Source organism: Coregonus lavaretus (genome assembly GCF_964263955.1).
Source record: "Coregonus lavaretus genome assembly, contig: HAP1_SCAFFOLD_1361, whole genome shotgun sequence".
NCBI classification, from domain to species: domain Eukaryota; kingdom Metazoa; phylum Chordata; class Actinopteri; order Salmoniformes; family Salmonidae; genus Coregonus; species Coregonus lavaretus.
Genome location: NW_028164592.1, coordinates 41,584 through 63,427, shown reverse-complemented (window position 1 = coordinate 63,427; position 21,844 = coordinate 41,584). Strand labels below are relative to the sequence as shown.

At 43.0% G+C, this 21,844-nt stretch overlaps 1 protein-coding gene across 1 annotated transcript in view; it reads left to right on the top strand.

The window, feature by feature from the left end:
• Positions 1 to 17,700, top strand: part of LOC311116874 (E3 ubiquitin/ISG15 ligase TRIM25-like) — a 33,122-nt gene extending 15,422 nt beyond the window's left edge. The window contains exons 7-12 of the mRNA XM_084191901.1: positions 3,802 to 3,852; positions 6,580 to 7,176; positions 7,638 to 7,685; positions 15,096 to 15,323; positions 15,722 to 15,770; positions 16,007 to 17,700. Of these exons, the coding sequence (XP_084048027.1) occupies positions 3,802 to 3,852; positions 6,580 to 7,176; positions 7,638 to 7,685; positions 15,096 to 15,323; positions 15,722 to 15,770; positions 16,007 to 16,521 (1,488 nt within the window). The 3' untranslated portion in view covers positions 16,522 to 17,700. The remainder of the gene's footprint in view (positions 1 to 3,801; positions 3,853 to 6,579; positions 7,177 to 7,637; positions 7,686 to 15,095; positions 15,324 to 15,721; positions 15,771 to 16,006) is intronic.
• Positions 17,701 to 21,844: the final 4,144 nt, after the last annotated feature.

The window sequence follows — 21,844 nt, the reverse complement described above, 5'->3', positions numbered from 1 at the left end:
AATTGCTTACATTTCCATTCCCAGGTTGAATGTCAATAAGAAGTAATATAATTGTGTGTATGACTTTACAATGTCCAGCTACATTATACTCCACATAGCTTTATAGGAAGCAGACTTTACAATGTCCAGCTACATTATACTCCACATAGCTTTATAGGAAGCAGACTTTACAATGTCCAGCTACATTATACTTCACATAGCTTTATAGGAAGCAGACTTTACAATGTCCAGCTACATTATACTACACATAGCTTTATAGGAAGCATACTTTACAATGTCCAGCTACATTATACTCCACATAGCTTTATAGGAAGCAGACTTTACAATGTCCAGCTACATTATACTCCACATAGCTTTATAGGAAGCAGACTTTACAATGTCCAGCTACATTATACTCCACATAGCTTTATAGGAAGCAGTTCCTAATCTACTGAAACTTCTACATTATGGGAATAATTTTGACCCACCCTTGGTTTTTTAATTTATTAAACTTTGAATTTGGCTCTATACTCCAACATTTTAGATTTGATATTAAATGTTTTATATGAGGCGACAGTACAGAATGTCACCTTTTATTTGAGGCTATTTTCATTCATGTCTGTTTTACTGTTTAGAAATAAATATACTGTATTTATCTAGGCCCTCCATATGTAGGTGTCATAAGTATTTGGACAAATTCACTTATAGTATATTACACTTTGTCAAAAGTTTAGTATTTGGTCCCATATTCCTAGCAGGCTATGACTACATCAAGCTTGGGACTCTTGTTGGATGCATTTGCAGTGTGTTTCGGTTGTGTTTCAGATGATGTTGTGCCCAATAGAATTGAATGGTAAATAATGTATGGTGTCATTTTGGAGTCACTTAAACATATTATGTTCTTATTTACAATACAAGTGACCCCAAAATGATTCAATACGTAATTTACCATTCAATTCTATTGGGATATTGTTTATAGATGAGGATATTGTTTTTATGCAGATATTTGAATATTCGCATGAAAATCTGTTTCCATTTGACTGGCGTCAGATTTTCATGTGAATATTGTAAAATCTTCATAAAAACATGGTCATTTTACCAGCAGAGATGTTTCCATCAAATTGACGTGTTGAAGATAAATGGCTGTGCATGATGACGTAATGCACATACAAATATATATTTTAGAAAATACTAATATATTTTTGCAGTTAAATTCCCATGTACCGGTTTCAAAAAGTTATGATAAATGGGTTTCCATCACATTTTCAACTCTACCGATGGTTTTGTCAGATGTTTTGGGGGCATTATATAGTGAACGTGCCCACTCTGGACAGGCTACCTACATGATGACATTATTATGGACAAAAAGACCCTCGATATTTATTGGAAAGGAGCATCAAGCTCATCACCGTGCACTTTCACCACCCTGTGAAGTTCAGCATAACTTATTTCATCTGTAGCTTAATAAACTGCATGGTTTCCCGAGTCGTAGTGGGAGGACCACACCACATATCATCGTGTGACTCCAAGTTTACTTCAATATGATGGTTATTATATCAATATTTGTGCATAAAGCCGTTTCCACCGCCATTTCTCGCTTAATTAATTCTACAGAGGTATTTGCACCCCACTGCATCCACATGTTTCTTTACAATTTATGATCATTTTACATGACTGAAAATGAAAGAAAACTTTTGATTTGACATATTCATCATTCACCACTGTGGCTTCTGAATAGGTCACTGTACATTTATGGAACCTTTAAAACGTTGTAATGTTTTACCACAACCTTATATTTGGTTACACGTCACCATGGCTTCCATCCCTATATACCTCAGTGCATCCATCCAGGACTAACGTCTCCAAACAGATCTAAAAAGCCTCCCCCACCACTCAGACTTTCAAAGAAATTAAAGTTATCTCTGATACTCTGCTGTGCAGTTTGTTGTATGGACATTGCAGAGGCCCTTTTAAAATATCCACTCTGCTGTCTGGATCTACCAAAGGATCCAGTTACTATTCCCTGTGGACACAGCTGTATGCAACGTCATCTTCTTAGCTTGACTTCCATCCCCCAAAAACCTGTAGATACAGAGTACACAGTCAAGAGGAAGCCACTCCCTGTCCTCTGGTGTAGAGTTCCATGAAACAGAAAGTCATCTTTGACTCCCTGTTGCTCAACCTTCAGGTGAAAGCACTAAAATGGCTGACAATCTAGAACTGTTCTGTTGCTCCGTCTGTCTGGATCCACTGAAGGATCCGGTGACTACTGCCTGTGGACACAGCTACTGTATGGGCTTTATTAAAGAAAGCTGGAATCAGGATGATCTGAAAGGTGTCTACACCTGTCCCCACACTCTAAACAATACTGGGTTGTTTGGTTGACCCAAATGTTGGGTTGCTGGCGTTGGGTCACTTAGTTGGGTTGTTTTCTTTAAAAACTGCTAGGTTATGGATGCTGGGTGTTGGGTTATTGTTGCTTGGTTATTGAGATATGACCCAGCAGGTCAGATCAGAAGACTGTAGGCATAGTTTAGTAGGGGTGTGGCTTTCAGATAGTTATTATTAGCCACCCATGAGAGTAAATATAATTCCTGTTCATCTGGTCTGTTGCGTAGTTAGCACATGTTTAGGTTGAACATTGACATTTTTGTAGCTTCAATTATGCTTATAGAGTTTCCTAAAAGTCCACGTATGTCTCATTGTTGGGTTATAATACAGTGGTATACCTTATTATAATATGTAATAAATACTCTACATATTATAGAATAATTTAATAAGGAAAAATTGAGTTTACAGTATGTAAACGCCTTAAAATAACCTACAGTAAGGATGACATTAAAACAGACCCAGTTGCTAGGTCAACCAAGCATGACATTAAAACAGACCCAGTTGCTAGGAACAAAAACCCACAAACACAAGGTGAAAACACACAGTTTAAATATGGCTCCCAATCAGAGATAACGAGCCGACAGCTGACACTCGTTACCACTGATTGGGAGTCACACGACCAAACAAGGAAACAACCACATAGACAACCCAACCAAACAGAACACAACGAAACGAACACACCCTGGCTCAACATACAAAGTCCCGGAGCCAGAGCGTGACAATGATATTAAAACAGACCCAGTTGCTAGGTCAACCAAGCATGACATTAAAATAGACCCAGTTGCTAGGTCAACCGAGCATGACATTAAAACAGACCCAGTTGCTAGGTCAACCAAGCATGACATTAAAACAGACCCAGTTGCTAGGTCAACCAAGCATGACATTAAAACAGACCCAGTTGCTAGGTCAACCAAGCATGACATTAAAACAGACCCAGTTGCTAGGTCAACCAAGCATGACATTAAAACAGACCAGTTGCTAGGTCAACCAAGCATGACATTAAAACAGACCCAGTTGCTAGGTCAACCAAGCATGACATTAAAACAGACCCAGTTGCTAGGTCAACCAAGCATGAGAGTAAAAAATACCCAACTGATGGTTAAATTAACCCGTGTTCTGTTAATACTAACAACCCAACATATTGGGTTATTCACGCAACCAAACTGTCTGGGTCAAAATAACCCAACATGTTCTTTCCACTACTTAACCTGCGATGGGGTACTAAATAAACCAGATTGAGTGCAGTGCAGACATACCTTCACTCCAAGGCCTAATCTGAGGAAAAATACCATGTTGGCTGAGTTGGTGGAGAAACTGAAGAAGAAAGGACTTCAGGCTGCTCCCCCTCCTGCTCTGTGCTATGCTGGACCTGGAGATGTGGCGTGTGATGTCTGCACTGGGACCAGAAAGCAGAAAGCCCTCATGTCCTGTCTGGTGTGTCTGGCCTCTTACTGTGAGACTCACCTCCAACCTCACTATGAATCTCCTGCTTTGAAGAAGCACCAGCTGGTCAAAGCCACCGTACAGCTATAGGACCAGCTTTAACATTGCAGATATATTGGGGCTTCTATCTGTGTAATTGTCTGCATCATTTCCAATCCCCCATATATATGTTTTGTAAATATTATTTTAAATATATTTTCCTTCTTTATTATTTTCCCCTAACCCTACCACCCCTCCTAAACTAATGGACAAACAATACTTAGGCTTCCACTTCCAGCTTATAAATGTACATACTACATACATTTCCCAGACACTACATTTTACATTAGTTATATTTTGTATGTTTTTAGTCCCCGCCTTCAGCTACCCGAAGCCCCTCCCATCTATCTCTGAAGACCATCCAGTTTTGATTTCTAGCTGCCATACAGTGCATTCGGAAAGTATTCAGACCCTTTGACTTTTTCAACATTTTATTACGTTACAGCCTTATTCTAAAATTGATTAAATAAAACATTTTCCTCATCACTCTACCCACAATACCACATAATGACAAAGCGAAAACAAGTTTTTATTTGTACACACTTATTGAAAATACAAGACAGAAATACCTTATTTACATAATTATCCAGACCCTTTGCTATGAGACTCAAAATTGAGCTCAGGTGCATCATGTTTCCATTGATCATCCTTGAGATGTTTCTACAACTTGATTGGAGTCCACCTGTGGTAAATTCAATTGATTGGACATGATTTGTAAAGGCACACAGCTGTCTATATAAGGTCCCACAGTTGATAGTGCATGTCAGAGCAAAAACCAAGCCATGAGGGTGAAGGAATTGTCCGTAGAGCTCTGAGACAGGATTGTGTTGAGGCACAGATCTGGGGAAGGGTCCCAAAACATTTCTGCAACATTGAAGGTCCCCAAGATCACAATGGCCTCCATCATTCTTAAATGGAAGAAGTTTGTAACCACCAAGACTCTTCCTAGAGCTGGCCACCTGGCCAAACTGAGCATCGGGGGAGAAGGGCCTTGGTCAGGGAAGTGACCAAGAACCCGATGGTAACTCTGACAGAGCTCCAGAGTTCCTCTGTGGAGATGGGAGAAACTTCCAGAAGGACAACCACCTCTGCAGCACTCCACCAATTAGGCCTTTATGGTAGAGTGGCCAGACGGAAGCCACTCCTCAGTAAAAGACACATGACAGCCCGCTTGGAGTTTGCCAAAAGGATCCTAAAGTATTCTCAGACCATAAGAAAGAAGATTCTCTGGTCTGATGAAACCAAGATTGAACTCTTTGGCCTGAATGCCAAGCGTCACGTCTGTAGAAAACATGGCACCATCCCTATGGTGAAGCATGGTGGTGGCAGCATCAGGCTGTGGGGATGTTTTTCAGAGGCACGGACTGGGAGAATAGCCAGGATCGAGGGAAAAATGAACAGAGCAAAGTACAGAGAGATCCTTGATGAAAACCTGCTTCAGAGCGCTCAGAATCTCAGACTGGGGCGAAGGTTCAACTTCCAACAAGACAACAACCCTAAGCACACAGCCAAGACGCAGGAGTGGCTTCGGGACAAGTCTCTGAATGTCCTTGAGTGGTCCAGCCAGATCCTGGAGTTGAACCCGATCGACCATCTCTGGAGAGACCTGAAAATAGCTGTGCAGCACTGATAGCAACAACAACCACCGCAGAAAAGTTGGCTGTGTTTACAGACAGACAGAAATACAGACAGACAGACAGATGTTGTTTACTATGACTGGATGAAGGGATACAGTGTTGAAGGCTTCCTTTAGGTATCCTGGTCTCTTGGGATTTAATCTGTGAATACAGTGAGATAGTCCTAACCATTCAATCAATGTACAGAACAAACAGTCATCATTAACACTATACAGAGTGGAGCCTATGGATAGAATATGTTATCAAAGAATATCATACAATATAATTTTATGAATAGAAAATAATAAATGTTTTGACATGAAAGCACAGCCAGATGTTTTGACTTGACAGTGTGTCTCTATACCTCAGTCTCTGAAGACACCCAGCAATGGTTAGGATTATTAGAGAAGCTTTTCCTGCTGAAAGGCAGTTTCATTTCATCTGGTTGCAGAAAACAATTCATTGGATATGTTCATAACCCCGTCCACCTATAATATGTGGGGGGTTTCTGTCTGACTAAGAAGAGATACAAAGAACTCTGATTGTAAAACGTCTTCTCTTTTTAGTCCTAGATATGGCTAGGGTTAGGGTTACTGCTGAATGTAGTAACTCTAACCCTGACAGTAATACCCACACTGTAATGTAAAGTATTACCTCATTCTCAATGATCAGTCAATACATACAGTATTCATTTAAACTACAGTATATTGTATCAATGTCAACCCCCCCCCCACCCCCCATTACAACCACTTATTAATTATTATAGACACTTATAATCAGTGTTATAACACATAAGTGTATTATAAGGCATTATGAAGCTTATTATAATAATTATAATATGTACTTCATAGGAACTGTTACCCTTTATATATTCTAACAACTCATATTTGTTAGATTTATTCCAAATGAAGGGCCCTAACCTAGAAACTAAAATATTTGTCTCCCTCTCCACGTTGAACGCAGTTCTCTCTCTATCCCTCCCTCCCTCCCTCCCTCTAACCTCACCTATCTGGCAGAACCAGAAAGTCCTCGCCCTCCCAAAAACTCACTTCTGTGGAAACGAAACTGATCTGAGTCTCTGTGTCGTCTGTCTGTGTGAGAGTGAACAACCATCCAAATGGCTCAGCAGGGAGTTCTGCTGGACCAGGACCAGTTCTGTTGTTCTGTCTGTCTGCATCTACTGAAGGAGCCGGTCACTACTGCCTGTGGACACAGTTACTGTAGGCGCTGTATTGAGGACTGCTGGGATCAGGATGTTCTGAAAGGGGTCTATAGCTGTCCTCAGTGCAGAGAGACCTTCACTCCAAGGCCTAATCTGAGGAAAAATACCATTTTGGCTGAGATGGTGGAGAAACTGAAGGAGACAGGACTCCAGGCTGCTCCCCCTCCTGCTCTGTGCTATGCTGGACCTGAAGATGTGGCGTGTGATTTCTGCACTGGGACCAGAAAGCAGAAAGCCCTCATGTCCTGTCTGGTGTGTCTGGCCTCTTACTGTGAGACTCACCTCCAACCTCACTATGAATTTCCTGCTTTGAAGAAGCACAAGCTGGTCAAAGCCACCGCACAACTACAGGAGAAGATCTGCTCTCATCATGACAAACTGCTGGAGGTTTACTGTCGTACCGATCAACGGTGTATCTGTTATCAGTGTGTGATGGATGAACATAAAGGCCATGAAACAGTGTCAGCTGCAGCAGGGAGGACTGAGAAACAGGTAAGACCAGAACTACTTGTTGGTGACTGTCTGATAAACAAATAATAATTACAGTAGGAACTAAGGCTGTTTGAATATGAGATCATTCAAATGAAATCAATCCTCAGCAGAACAAATATGAACACAAACCTTGATTATATAGATGTGTTAACCCAGAGTCTCCAAATGTATCACCATTTTCTAAAGTCAAACACCATTGTAATTTGTTAAACACCCAATCAGCTCCCCTGTTTTGTGCACTGTTAAAACTATAATCATTCACATAACAATATAATAATATAGTTTCACACAGACACTTCCTCAACATATTAATCCCTAACTTCTATGGGCCCTATGTCCCATTACTATACTATTGATCTACTGGACAAATAAAGCTTGATAGCTCATTGAAGAGTGATTCTCCACAGAGGCAGCTGGGGATGAGTCAGCAGAAGGTCCAGCAGAGATTCCAGGAGAGAGAGAAGGAGCTGAAGGAGCTCCAACAGGCTGTGGAGTCTCTCAAGGTGAGTATTGTTGACCAGAGGAGACACACCATTTCACTTCTCTACTCCAGTCAGAGAGAGAGAGAGAGAGGCCCCTATCCAATCCCACTGTTGGGAACAGGCTGTCTGGACCCCTTTCAGAGAATAGACTGCTTAATGTAACTGACGGGTTATGAACCCGGGTCTACTGAGTGAGAAACCATCATCTTGACCAAATGGACATTCCCTATTGTTCTGACTGATTTAAAGTCGCAAGCGGCTCTACCTCTTCACATAACCATGAGTAACCATGAGCGACTCATGTCTGCTATACATTAACAGGGAGCTCTCTCTCTCGATTCAATTAAATGGGCTTTATTGGCATTGGAAACATATGTTACATTACCAAAGCAAGTGAAATAAATAATAAACAAATCAGAAATTAACAGTAAACGTTACACTCAAAAAAGTTTAAAAGGAATAGAGACATAAAAATAAATCAAAATCAAAATCAAATGTTATAACTCAAGTGCAAACAGAGTGAGCCATTCGCCAGACTGAGTTCTGGAGGTGAAATGGAAATGAATGAGGGAGAGTTAAGTGAGGTAGAAGGTGTGGTGAAGAGCTCGGAACCAGAGCCTGGCATCAATGGACATGATAAAGAAGAATCTGGTGCAGTAGGAGATACATTGTTGGAGAAAGTGGATCCATACCTTTTGGTAGATCCATTTGTGGTTTCAGGGTGGGTGGGAAAAGAGTTGGGTGCAGTTGAATCAGTGAAGGTAACCTGTAGTGGACTTGGGATATTTGTTTGTGTTTCTTCTGACCAGAGGGAGTGGGCGCTCCGTGTCACGCAACTTGGGTCAAGATCTGTTTCTTGCTTTGCTCTTAGGAACAGGGCACCATTGAAAGGAGTGATTTCTGGGGTAGCGTTAAGTGTAGAAGTGGAGCAATTAAGGTTGAAGACTGCTGGTGTTTGTGATTCCCGGCGTTTGGTGCAACACAGACCCGGTGGTGAGCGTGGTGAAACAGAGGAGTCACTGTCAGTCCTTTTGAGTTTTGAGTCTTTACCCGACAAAGTCATGGTAGGATATATCAGTTATCCTGTTAGAGCTTTTGTGGCGAATCCACTGCTTTGTTTCAGGTGCAACGTTTATGGTCAGCAGTTTGTAGGAGGGAGATCCAAGATGTGGGAAGTGTGCAGGAGGGCATGGGATAGAGGATTGTGTAGTTTCGGTGGATAAAGTTGTGTGTGTCAACTGTAGGGATGCCCATGTTGCTGGGGATCTGAAGTGTCCGGTGCGAGAGACGCAGGTTGAGGTGGCTAGAGTCAGAGTAGTACAGAAGGTGTCGTATGCTGAGACAGTGAAGGAAGTAGAGGAGGATGGGTCAAGGGTGAGAGATCCTGAGAGGATCCCTGTGAGTAGTAGATCTGTGCCAGCACAGAGGGATAGGCCAACGAGTGATATATGCTTTAGGAAAGTTAGCTTCTTAGAGTTCATAGCAATGGTTATCAACTATACCGCAGAAATGGATTGTCAATCACAGAAAATGGATATTGTGATGGCAGCTGCAGAGAAGTATTTGGGCATACAAGATTAGACTTCAGAAGAGTTACAGGGTGTGTTGAGTGGTGGTGTCCCGTCCTCCCAGGCCGTTGGCATGGTGCAGGAGGAGATAGGGTCAAAGTAGTGGAATGGGGTAGAGTGTATTTAATGAGTGTAGGGTTAGTTGGAAGGTTTTTAATTAAATGTTCCTTTCCCCTTTTCCCATTTTGTATCACAAAGTAAAATAGATTTATATTATAGTCCAGTTGGGGCGGTAATGCAACATATTGGATGCCAACCGCCGTTAAACTTCAAAGAAGAAGAACCGTTATATTATGTCTATATACAGTATTGTAACGATGTTCATGTCTCTCTCATTCATTAACTTTCGCGGTAGTTGGTTGTGTGGGTCTCTGGTTATGAATAGGGTGCTGACAGACAATTGTTGATGGATATTTATAGAGCTCTGATAAGGACGACAATTGATTACTTGTGTACAGTTTATGGAACAGAGGTAAAGACTTGGCTTCAGAAGCTGGACATAATCCAGTAAATAGCTTTAAGGATATGTACTGGTGCATTTAAATCAACATCTGTATGTGCCTTACTGGTGGAGGCAGGTGAGATGCCTTTGTATGTACGGCGTAAAAAATGGTCATTATCTTATTGGGTTAGGTTGAAAGGCTGTGAGGTTGAGCATCCCACTGCTACTGTTCTAGATGACTGTTGGGAATATACTAGTAGACAAGGCAGTGGTTTTGGTTGGACAGTTGGAAAGCTTGCTGATGAGAGTGGTTTGAGGGAGTTGGAGGTTGGCCCTTCTGTGGTGATAGGGGATGTTCCTCCATGGTTACTCCGAGACCCTGTTGTTGATCTAACCTTGGTAGAGAAAAGGAAAGATTGGTCAGAAGACAGTGATATAGTGAAACTGGTTGACAATTACATTGGTAGAAGTTTTTATGCTTTTTTATTTCACAGATGGATCCAAGGACCCAGATAGTGGGCTCACTGGAGCAGGCGTTTACGTTCCTGAATTTTATGTGCAGATATGTAGAAGACTAACAGATGAACTGTCAGTATACTCAGTTGAACTGAAGGTATTAATGTTATTATGGAGAATTGAGAGAATGGGTTTAGTAGTGAGATTCTGCTGGGTCCCAGCACATTCGGGTGTGGAAGGGAATGAAATTGTAGACCAGTTAGCTAAAAGAGCTTTGAAACGAGATATAATTGATATTAATGTTCCACTGGGTAGAGGTGAGGCCAAATGTAAGATCAGAGCCATTTTGATAGATGTGTGGCAGAAGAGATGGTACTCTGAGCACAAGGGCCGGCATTTATATGAATAGTTGACAGTTTTACAGAAAGGTCGATGGACCAAGATTCAAAAGTCAGATTAGGAAGGAAGATGTGGTGTTTACTCGATTGTGCTTAGAACATTGTACATTGATCTCGTCATTACATCTGGTTGGCAAGCATGGGAATGATTTGTGTCTGGACGGTACGTCGATGAAACGGTGGAGCATGTGTTGTTATATTGTTGTAAGTATGTTGAAGAGAGGGAAAGATGTGTAGGGTCATTGAGGTTGGATGGGGTTGGGGGGGGTTGGAAGGGATTTTGGGGATGGGGGAGGGTCTATTAGAAGTTAGTAGGGCTCTTCTTTATTTTCTCAGAAGTACTGAGTTAGGTAGGAGGATTTAGAAATGTTGGAAACCGTGATTGACCACACACTCCAGCACAGTAGGTGGCGGCATGCACCTTTAACGTTGGTTTGTGGACCGCCATTATATCATAGAAGAAGAAGTTGGTTGTGTGAGAGATTTGTGGTTCGTGAGGAGGGCTACTATTCTTTTTTCTTTTGGTTCTTGCGTATTTTCTGAATTTATTTTCTGATGGTGGAGGGTTTGTTTATTAGTTTCCACTGTTTATCGTTTAGAGTTGAGGGGGGAGTAGGGGTAGTTTGTTAGGGCGGCGTGATGGCCTCAACCGAGTGGAGAAGAAACGCTGTCGCTTCGGGTCCGTTCCGGAGAAAGGTGTGGAGGAAGTTTTGCTCATGGTCGGCGAACAGGTTGGAGCAGAACATCTGCACTCTGCATCCAGAATGAAAGGCGGTGGTTGTGTTAATGAAAAAGGTTTGTCTTGTTGTGAGTGGGATTTTTGTGAGGGGTGTGTTGGTGCAGATGTCGCCTCTTTCGATAAGAGTTGTGGTGGCTAATCTGCCTCCGTTTATTGCTTCCGAACAGACCCCAAGTAGTTGGTTAGTTTTGGTAAATTTGCAAGTGGTTTCCGTGTGCTCTCGGCTGGGTGCCAAGCGGAATCCGTTAAACATGTCTCTTTTCGTAGACAAGTGTTTGTTTCTTAACAAACTTCAAGGTTACACAGGGGAGGGGTGGAACACAGGGTTTGCTAGCACAGATAGTTTTCGGTGTTTCTAGTGTGGGGATCATCAGTTATAGGCTACAAGCAGCAATATGATTGATAGGTAGGACAGGTATTGAACCCCGGCCAAATAATCCCTACTCAGATGCGCTAACCTCAACCCTAGTAAACATGCATTATAAAAACCTTCTATATAAAATTATCTCATATTGGGAGTAAATAGCCTCTGAATAGAAAAGAAAAAACACTGCATCTTCCAGCCCACCAATAAATTACATAATGCAACCGTCGCGGTTAGCATATTTACCTCAACATGCCCCTCGCTTGCATGAGAAGGCAGAGTGCTGGATGCTGGTTGATGAATTTTAGAATTAATGTACTAGGAAAATACGTTTTTGTCGACCAGAGGTGACTGAATTAATGTTCAGGCGTATTGATAATCATTATAGTAATGAAGTATAATTTCAAAACATGACCATAAAAACAGGTAATAATAAACATGAATCATCATTATATTACTTCACAGTAATGTGTTAAATGCTTTTTCAGTCCTTCCTCTTGCGTTAGCTGTGTGGAAAGGGACAGTAAAAAGCTCAGGCAGGAGTTTTCCTGTGAAACGAACCCACAACCCTGGCGTTGCAAGCGCCATGCTCTACCAACTGAGCTACACGGTAGTAGTGCATGGCCAAGTGGTGGTGCGCAGGCCGTGGAGAAAGCGGTGGTGGGGAGGGTTGCAGCTGGGCTACATGAGCTGAGGCAGGTTTCTGTAGTAACAGAGACTCTGGTGGGCGAAGGCTTGGTGGGCTCATCCCAGGAAATATTGCCTGTCATTGGGGAAGAGGCACTGATCAGGGGGGAAGTGCAGGGGGCAGAGACTGGGGAGGAGGAGGACGGTACCGTGCCAATGGAGGAGGAGGAAGAGGGGGGAGGTGAGTCTGCGGGACGGAGGACAATGCGTCTCGTTTTCAGACGGGTTTAGTGTCCTCTCACCCAGGAAGCGGTATAGGCTGAGAAAATGGGTCATGGGTTCTTAAGGGCATGTCTTCAGAATCTGCTTAAATGGATGGTTTTTTCTGGCATGGCGGCTTTATGGGCTTCTCTACTGGTTTCTGATTGTGGTGATTTCCCTCCCACCTCTTATGGAGATTTCACGGTTAGACTTCCTTAACATGAACGGCGGCAAAGACTGGGGGAATATGTAAACCAAAAACATTTAAATGCCATGGCAGAAATCTTAGTGCAGGGGTGGCAAAAGAGGTGTGTAAGGGTAGGTTGTTAGTGTTTAGAGCCCAAATAATGACCTTGTCTTTGCTTTCATAAATGTGTCTGCACCTGGTCCTCTGTAGCTCAGCTGGTAGAGCACGGCACTTGTAACGCCAGGGTAGTGGGTTCGATCCCCAGGACCACCCATACACAACAAAAAATATATATATATATATGCACGCATGACTGTAAGTCGCTTTGGATAAAAGTGTCTGCAAAATGGCACATTATATTATATTATAGTACAGGGCTCAGTTCTCTGTTTCACCAGAGGGGTTGGAGAAACCAAGAAAATCCCTTGTTTTACGTTTGTCTGATGGGCGGGTAACTTCTGTTGTGGGGAGATGAGGGAGCCTAATGGGTGGGTAACTTCTGTTGTGGGGAGATGAGGGAGCCTGATGGGTGGGTAACTTCTGTTGTGGGGAGATGAGGGAGCCTGATGGGTGGGTAACTTCTGTTGTGGGGAGATGAGGGAGCCTGATGGGTGAGTAACTTCTGTTGTGGGGAGATGAGGGAGCCTGATGGGTGAGTAACTTCTGTTGTGGGGAGATGAGGGAGCCTGATGGGTGGGTAACTTCTGTTGTGGGGAGATGAGGGAGCCTGATGGGTGGGTAACTTCTGTTGTGGGGGAGATGAGGGAGCCTGATGGGTGGGTAACTTCTGTTGTGGGGAGATGAGGGAGCCTGATGGGTGGGTAACTTCTGTTGTGAGGAGATGAGGCTGTGGAGTTGTACTCTGATTTATAGATGGCAGAACTCTGTGGTCCTCTGTAGCTCAATTGGTAGAGCATGGCGCTTGTAATGCCAGGGTAGTGGGTTCGATCCCCGGGACCACCCATATGTAAAATTTGATGTACATGACTGTAAGTCGCTTTGGATAAAAGCGTCTGCTAAATGGCATATTATTATTATTATTATTATTATTATTATTATTATTATTATTATCCTGTGTTTTCTCAGGTTCTGCTCACAGACCTTTCCAAACTCTCTGTCACAGATAAATCAAATAGACATTTCCCTGGCCTTTCACAAACTCTCAGCTGCTGTCTCTCAGACAGTCTGCCTGTGGATTTTTATAAAAAGTTCTGGGGAATTATTGGACAGGACGTGTGTTGCGTGAGTGCGTCGGGGTGGGGGAGCTGCTGCTAAGCTGTAGACGGGAGGCTTTGACTCTCCTGCCCAAAATAGGGATTTGAGCGACATAAAGAACTGGAGGCCTGTGGCATTGCTCTGTTTGGACTATAAGGTCTTTACCAAGGTCCTCGTTAACAGACTGAAGTCCCACCTGGACTCTATTGTACACAAGGACCAAATGTACTGTGTACCAGGACGCTCAAACACAGACAATCTGTTCATAATCAGGAGAAAGCCTTTGATAGGGTGGACCATGAATATCTGTTCAATGTGTTGTTTTGGTTGTGGGGAGAATTTTGTGGCCTGTGTTCAAATGCTGTACGCTGGGGCTTCATGTATGGTCAAGGTGTGGGGAGGGCTCAGTAGGCCAGTCTGGATAGGGAGGGGCATTCACCAGGGACAGTTCCATCGTTCTGACTCAAAGCGGTGCAGAGGGGTCTCTGATTTCTATGCTGCAGTACTGAGGGCTGGAGCAGCCTGAGGAGGGGCCACCACCGTTTCCACCACTGCAAGTGACAGCAGAGACTGGGGACTGGCAGGAGAGTCTGGAGGACTTACTGGCTTTTAACACTCTGAGCTTAGTGGGAGTGAAGGGGCATCAGTGGCAGGGGGTTGTGGGGGCTGAGAGCATGGCAGGGTATAGCTGGAGGGGCTCTATAAGCTCCCAGTGCTGGAAAGGTCAGGGGTCGTCCAGTGGAGGGTATTACATGGAGCCCTGGACACCAATAGCTGGTTGGCTCGGGTTGACCTGGGAGTTGGGGAGGGGTGTCCGTTTTCTGCAATGACAGACTGTTCATCATGTTTTTTCTGTGTTGCCAGGGTAATGCCATTACTGTTGACGCCTTAGGGTTGAGTTTGAGTTGTACAAAATGATCAACAGTGTGGAGATGTTTCAGGAGGTATGGGGGCTCAGGGGGGCTGTCTGTACGGCTGGAGAGGAGGGGTTGGATGGATGGTTGGAATGTGGTGCTGGTTGGTGTATTGTACTGTGGTGTTGGGTACTGGATAATGTGATTGTGTGGAGGTTGTGGTGGCACGCAATGTGCTTTTAGGGGTGGGGGTGTTAGTGTAATGAGGATGGCTCATTAAAGTAAGACAAGGCTCTCTCTCTCTCTCTCTCTCTTAACAGCGCTCTGCACAGGCAGCAGTGGAGGACAGTGATAAGATCTTTACCGAGCTGATCCGCTCCATTGAGAGAAGGCGCTCTGAGGTGAAGGAGCTGATCAGAGCCCAAGAGAAGGCTCAAGTGAGTCAAGCTGAAGGACTCCTGGAGCAACTGGAGCAGGAGATAGCTGAGCTGAGGAAGAGAAGCACTGAGCTGGAGCAGCTCTCACACACAGAGGATCACATCCATTTCCTCCAGGTAACTCAACTGCCTTGATACATGTGAAATGAAACTAAAACTCAATGTGAAACTCTCAATCATTTGGTTCTGTTCTCTCTCTCTCTCTCCCCCCAGAGTTATCAGTCTCTCTCCGGTACCAGTGTATCTTCAGACTTACCCAGCATCGTTGTCCGTCCTCTTCAGTACTTTGGAGATGTGAGTAAGACTGTGTCTGAACTGAGAGAGAAACTAGAAGACGTCCTTAAAGGAGAATGGACCAAGATCTCCACTACAGGTGTGTTGAAAATAATAAGAACATCAACTTTAGACCATTGAAAGTTCCCTACTAGTCATATACATGTGGAATATGGTATGATGATAACATTCCCTCTCTCTGTGAATGTGTTTGTGTGTCTGTAGTGAATATAGTGGATGTTGTACTGCCTCCAGAGCCCAAGACCAGAGAACAGTTCTTACAATGTGAGTCTCTTTATTCTGAAGTAACTAACAGTCTCTTTTTACTGACACTCCTAACAATCCCTCTAGAAATATATAGCAATAGTAGAGCTAATCAAAGACTGGGTATCTATCTGACTCCTCATATTTCTCTGATTTGATCTCTGCTGTGCTCTAATCAAAGACAGGGTAGATACAGTATCTGACTTCACTTATTGTTCTAACTCCCCTCATTGGTCTCTGCTCTGCTCTTCTCCCAGATTCCTGTCAGCTCACACTGGACCCAAACACAGCAGGCACACTCCTCTCTCTGTCTGAAGGGAACAGAAAGGTGACACGTACAGGCCAAATCCAACCATATCCTGTTCATCCAGACAGATTCACCAACTGGTGCCAGGTTCTGTGTAGAGAGGGTCTGTCTGGACGCTGTTACTGGGAGGTGGAGTGGAGTGGTAATGCTGTTACAGCAGTCTCATATAAAGACATCAGCAGAACAGGGACAGGTGGTGTATTTGGACACAATGACAAGTCCTGGAGTTTACAGTACTATAGTGGTGGTTATTGGTTCAGACACAATAATGTTGAGACTAAAGTATCAGGCCCTCAGTCCTCCAGAGTAGGAGTGTACCTGGATCACAGGGCAGGTACTCTGTCCTTCTACAGTGTCTCTGACACAATGACCCTCCTCCACAGAGTCCAGACCACATTCACTCAGCCCCTCTATCCTGGGTTTCTTTTCTATTTCACTGGTACTGCTGAGCTGGTTAAACTGTAGTAGAGTCCACATAGATACTAGTCATGCTGGTGTAATCTATAGCTGAGCTGGTTAAACTGTAGTAGGGTCCACATAGATACTAGTCATGCTGGTGTAGTCTATAGCTGAGCTGGTTAAACTGTAGTAGGGTCCACATAGATACTAGTCATGCTGGTGTAGTCTATAGCTGAGCTGGTTAAACTGTAGTAGGGTCCACATAGATACTAGTCATGCTGGTGTAGTCTATAGCTGAGCTGGTTAAACTGTAGTAGGGTCCACATAGATACTAGTCATGCTGGTGTAGTCTATAGCTGAGCTGGTTAAACTGTAGTAGGGTCCACATAGATACTAGTCATGCTGGTGTATTCTATAGCTGAGCTGGTTAAACTGTAGTAGGGTCCACATAGATACTAGTCATGCTGGTGTAGTCTATAGCTGAGCTGGTTAAACTGTAGTAGGGTCCACATAGATACTAGTCATGCTGGTGTAGTCTATAGCTGAGCTGGTTAAACTGTAGTAGGGTCCACATAGATACTAGTCATGCTGGTGTAGTCTACAGCTGAGCTGGTTAAACTGTAGTAGGGTCCACATAGATACTAGTCATGCTGGTGTAGTCTATAGCTGAGCTGGTTAAACTGTAGTAGGGTCCACATAGATACTAGTCATGCTGGTGTAGTCTATAGCTGAGCTGGTTAAACTGTAGTAGGGTCCACATAGATACTAGTTATGCTGGTGGTGATGGTCCCCAGATGTGATGATTCATTCTGCTCTGTTTTTATGTACAATGATTTGATTGATTTGATCTTCAGAAGATGTTATGAATTACAATTCAATGCATTCATATTTTTTTAAGTGCAATGTTTTAATCTTATATATTCACATTAATCATGATGTATGCTGTTAATGTATGTTGGTTGTCATTCAGAACCAGTGAAATGTTTTCTCAATTGGTTCTCTGTCTCAATGTCATTTTCCTCAGTATCATGGAACAGGTAGTGTTACTTACTTGCTAATTGAACTATATGGGCCGGTGTCCCGGACACAGATGAAGCCTAGTCCTAGACTAAAAAGCATGTTCAATGGAGATGTCCGGGAAACCGACCCTAAATTTGGCATCTTTTATTCTCCCATACTGCTCAGTCAAGCAACATTAAACCTGTCCAGCAGGTGGTGCTATTAACCAAACAATAAAAACATCAGCTATCTTGACTTGCCACTCAGTATATCAGTAATGTTCAGAATTGTACTTTAATATCATTGGAGATTGATGGTATTTTTAATCCACTATCTGGAGTCAGGAACAGATGAAGTTAGGTCTGCTACTGTTCAGTTATTAAATATGATTCATGGTGATGGGAAATAAAAAATCCATCTAGTAGTAGTTTTCCTTTGCTATTTATTCCACGGTGTGTCTTTAACTTGTAAATGGATTGTGTTGAAGCTGGCATGTGGTGTGGATGATAGAATAGAGTGAATAGAGGAGAGAAGAGAGGAGGAGAGGAGAACATCATATAGAAGACAGATAAGATAGAGAGACAATTCATACCCAGGGGAGTTACTGACTCTGGCCCAAATGACACCCTGTTCCCTACGTAGTGCACTAGGCTACTTCTGACCAGATCTAAAGTAGTGCACTACATAGGGAATAGGGTGGAGATTGGAGATTTGCTCACTGTCATTAGAATGAAGATTTCCATACAGGAGTTACTGTCTCTGTCCCAAATCTCTCCCTGTTCCCTACGTAGTGCACTACGCTTCTTCAGACCAGATCTAAAGTAGTCTTCTAGATTTTACATGTTTTCTCCCTGTCGTTAGAAAATGACAATATGGTAATGACTTTAGTGGTTTCCTCCCCCTTTGTTTTTATTGGTTGTGTGTTATGTGTGTTGTTGTGTTAGGTTTTCCCCCTGTGTTCCTAATGGAAAATCCATTAACAATGAATCACAAACAAATTATATTCCAGTTGTGTTTAGACAACTTCATGGCTGACATCCCCCAGTTCTGTTAAGACCCATTGAACTGGGTCACATTCTAAATGGTCACTTGTATTGATAGTCCATACTGGGCCTAACTGGGGTTAACCATACTGGAGGGTTTCTTTCTGCACACATATTCCCTCATCTCCAGAACTTTACCTGATGTCCTCTCTCTCTCTCTCTCTCTCTGTCTCTCTCTCTCTCTCTCTCTCTCTCTCTCTCTCTCTCTGTCTCTCTCTCTCTCTCTCTCTCTCTCTCTCTCTCTCTCTCTCTCTCTCTCTCTCTCTGTCTCTGTCTCTGTCTCTGTCTCTGTCTCTGTCTCTGTCTGTGTCTCTGTCTCTCTCTCTCTCTCTCTCTCTCTCTCTCTCTCTCCCATCAAACCGTATAGAAAGCAGCCAACCTCAATATGGTTCCATTCCTGTAGTTATCAGGACACATGAGGTGTGGAACTATTATCTCCTTTCTAAGTGTGAACTTGTCCACTTCCCTTCATGTATGTAAAAGGAAATGACTGGTATATGTAAACTCCCTCTACCCCATGCCAACACCAATCCAGTGCTTTTACATTTGAGTGGAGTAGTGAAGGAATGATACACTTCAGGAGGAAGGAGAGATTATTGGGACACACCCATGGAGTGATGATAGAGGGATGTGAAAGATGAGAGAGGTAATGGTTGGACTTGACTTATTTATTCTCACTAGACTTATTCTGTTTCAATAACATAATTGCATAACACAAAATAAGTACATTTTAAGGAAGTATCCATGTATTATAGATTTTATAATCACTTTTGTACTATTTTCACAAGTATGTGGTAAAATTTCACAACTGTTAATACAAAACAGATCATCAAAAAGGCTGTTTTTTCAAAACTTTAAGCACATTTTCAATTGACTAAGTGCAACACACAAAGGAAGTATCCTTGTATTATATCTTACAGTTTTTCTCAATTGCTAAGACACATTTCTTGAAAGCTGCTCTCCTTTTCTCTTAACTGTGAACACAAAACCCAATTTTCAAGCTACATTCACAAAACCTCAGACTCTTCTTGCAAAACCAAACTTTCACCTCAAAACAGTTCAATCTGTGCTCAAAACTGAACTATGTTGTCAAATCGTGAGTCAACCCGAGTCAATCAAAATAAAAAACACTACTGAACAGTCACTAAACACTACGTAGAAAAATAGAAAACATAATGCTCAGGACATGAAGCTGGAGAAATAAATGTTTATTGTTCACTGTAGGCTAAATGCATGTTGCATAACAAAAAAAACCTGTGCATTTAGCACTTGTACAAAAAGACAAAACAAATCTTGTGCATTTACATGTAGCACTTGTAAAAACAAACAGAAATCTTATGCGTTTGCCACTTGTGTACAGTAAGCCCATGTAAAAATAAAGTACAAAAATATTCAAATAAGTGCATTACTCAGCCACAGCATCATGTCTCCGTACTGGGTCAGGCCACAGGACTTCATCCACATCACAGGCCACATTTTGTCTGGCCAGGCAACGGGGGAAAAAAACCCTGGAATGCCGTATCCAGGCTTGGCATGCCTCCACACCTATGTCACCACAGGCAAGTCCCATGGCTTGCAGGAGATTTACATTTACATTTACATTTTAGTCATTTAGCAGACGCTCTTATCCAGAGCGACTTACAGTTAGTGAATACATATTTATTTTTTATTTTTTTATACTGGCCCCCCGTGGGAATCGAACCCACAACCCTGGCGTTGCAAACGCCATGCTCTATCAACTGAGCTACATCCCTGCCGGCCATTCCCTCCCCTACCCTGGACGACGCTGGGCCAATTGTGCGCCGCCCATGAGTCTCCCGGTCGCGGCCGGCGGCGACAGAGCCTGGATTCGAACCAGGATCTCTAGTGGCACAGTTAGCACTGCGATGCAGTGCCTTAGACCACTGCGCCACTCAGGAGTTTAGGTTGGCATTCATATACCTTCCACCGCCATGAGGAGAAGAATTCCTCAATGGGGTTTAGGAAAGGGGAGTACGGTGGAAGGCAAAGATTGATAAAACCTTGGTTCATATTGTACCACTCTCTAACCTGGAGGGCTCTGTGAAAACTCACATTGTCCCAAACAACAACATAGATAGATGCTCATCCTGCTGCCCTAACAAAGCATCTCGCATGTGATTGAGGAAAATGAGGAGCTGGTGAGTGTTGTAGGGCCCCAGGTTGGCATGATGGTGGACAACCCCATGATTGCTGATGGCAGCACATAATGTGACATTACCACCACGCTGCCCAGGAACACCAACAATGGCCCGATGGCCAATCACATTACGGCCTCTCCTTCTCCTTTTGGTGAGATTAAACCCAGCTACATCCATGTAGATGTATTGATGGGGTCTTTCCATTGCATCCAGTTGAAAAACCCTCTGTAGAAATAGATATAGTTTTGTAAGTGATACGGAAAAAGTGATTTAGGCCACTACAGTAAATCACTACTTAGAGTAATCAACATTGAATGTGTCTGGATATATGCCAACCTGTACATACTGGAATCTTTGCTCTTTGACTCTGTCTGAGTTGCGATCAAAGGGCACTCTGTATAGCTGTTTCATGCGCAGTCTGTTGCGCTTGAGGACACGATCAACAGTAGAGAGGCTGACACTGTTGATACCCTCAAAATTTAAATGGTCCTCAATGATCTTCTGCTGAATTTCGCTCAGTTTAATGGCATTGTTCTCACGGACCATATCAACAATTAGGGTCTCTTGGTGTGGGGAGAACATACCTGTCCTCCCACCCCCATGTGGCAGTCTTTAAATTCTACAAAAAGAGAACATGGAGTTACAAAAAATATACATGGAATACTAGGCCTACAAACAGTTAGACCAACCCTCCATTACAATACTACAGTACATTGGTACAGTGATGTACTGAAACATATATTTACTTACAGTATACTGTGGTACAGTATATAGTATGTCATACAGTAATTGCTGTCAACATTTACATACTGTACTGTAATGTCAAAAAAAGGTAATTACCTGTTCTCTTCTCTAAATCTTCGGATTATGGTGGACACAGTGAATCTACTGATGTTTGGTTGTACCCTTTGTCCAGCCTCCCTCATGCTCATACCATGGACAAGAACATGGTCAATTACAGTAGCTCTGATTTCATCAGATATTACTGTTCTTTGTCTTCGCTGACCACCTCGACCACCTTGACCTCCTCTCACACGAACTCTTCCTCTCAGATTTCTATCCATTGTAGGGCCTCACAAACCAGTGCTCTCTGAACTGGCTTACTGTATATGTTCCTTCACATCATTAGCCACAAGTGTGATCAATTTTGAGTTGTTGTGTTCAAGTGGTGACACCTGTGCTCTAATT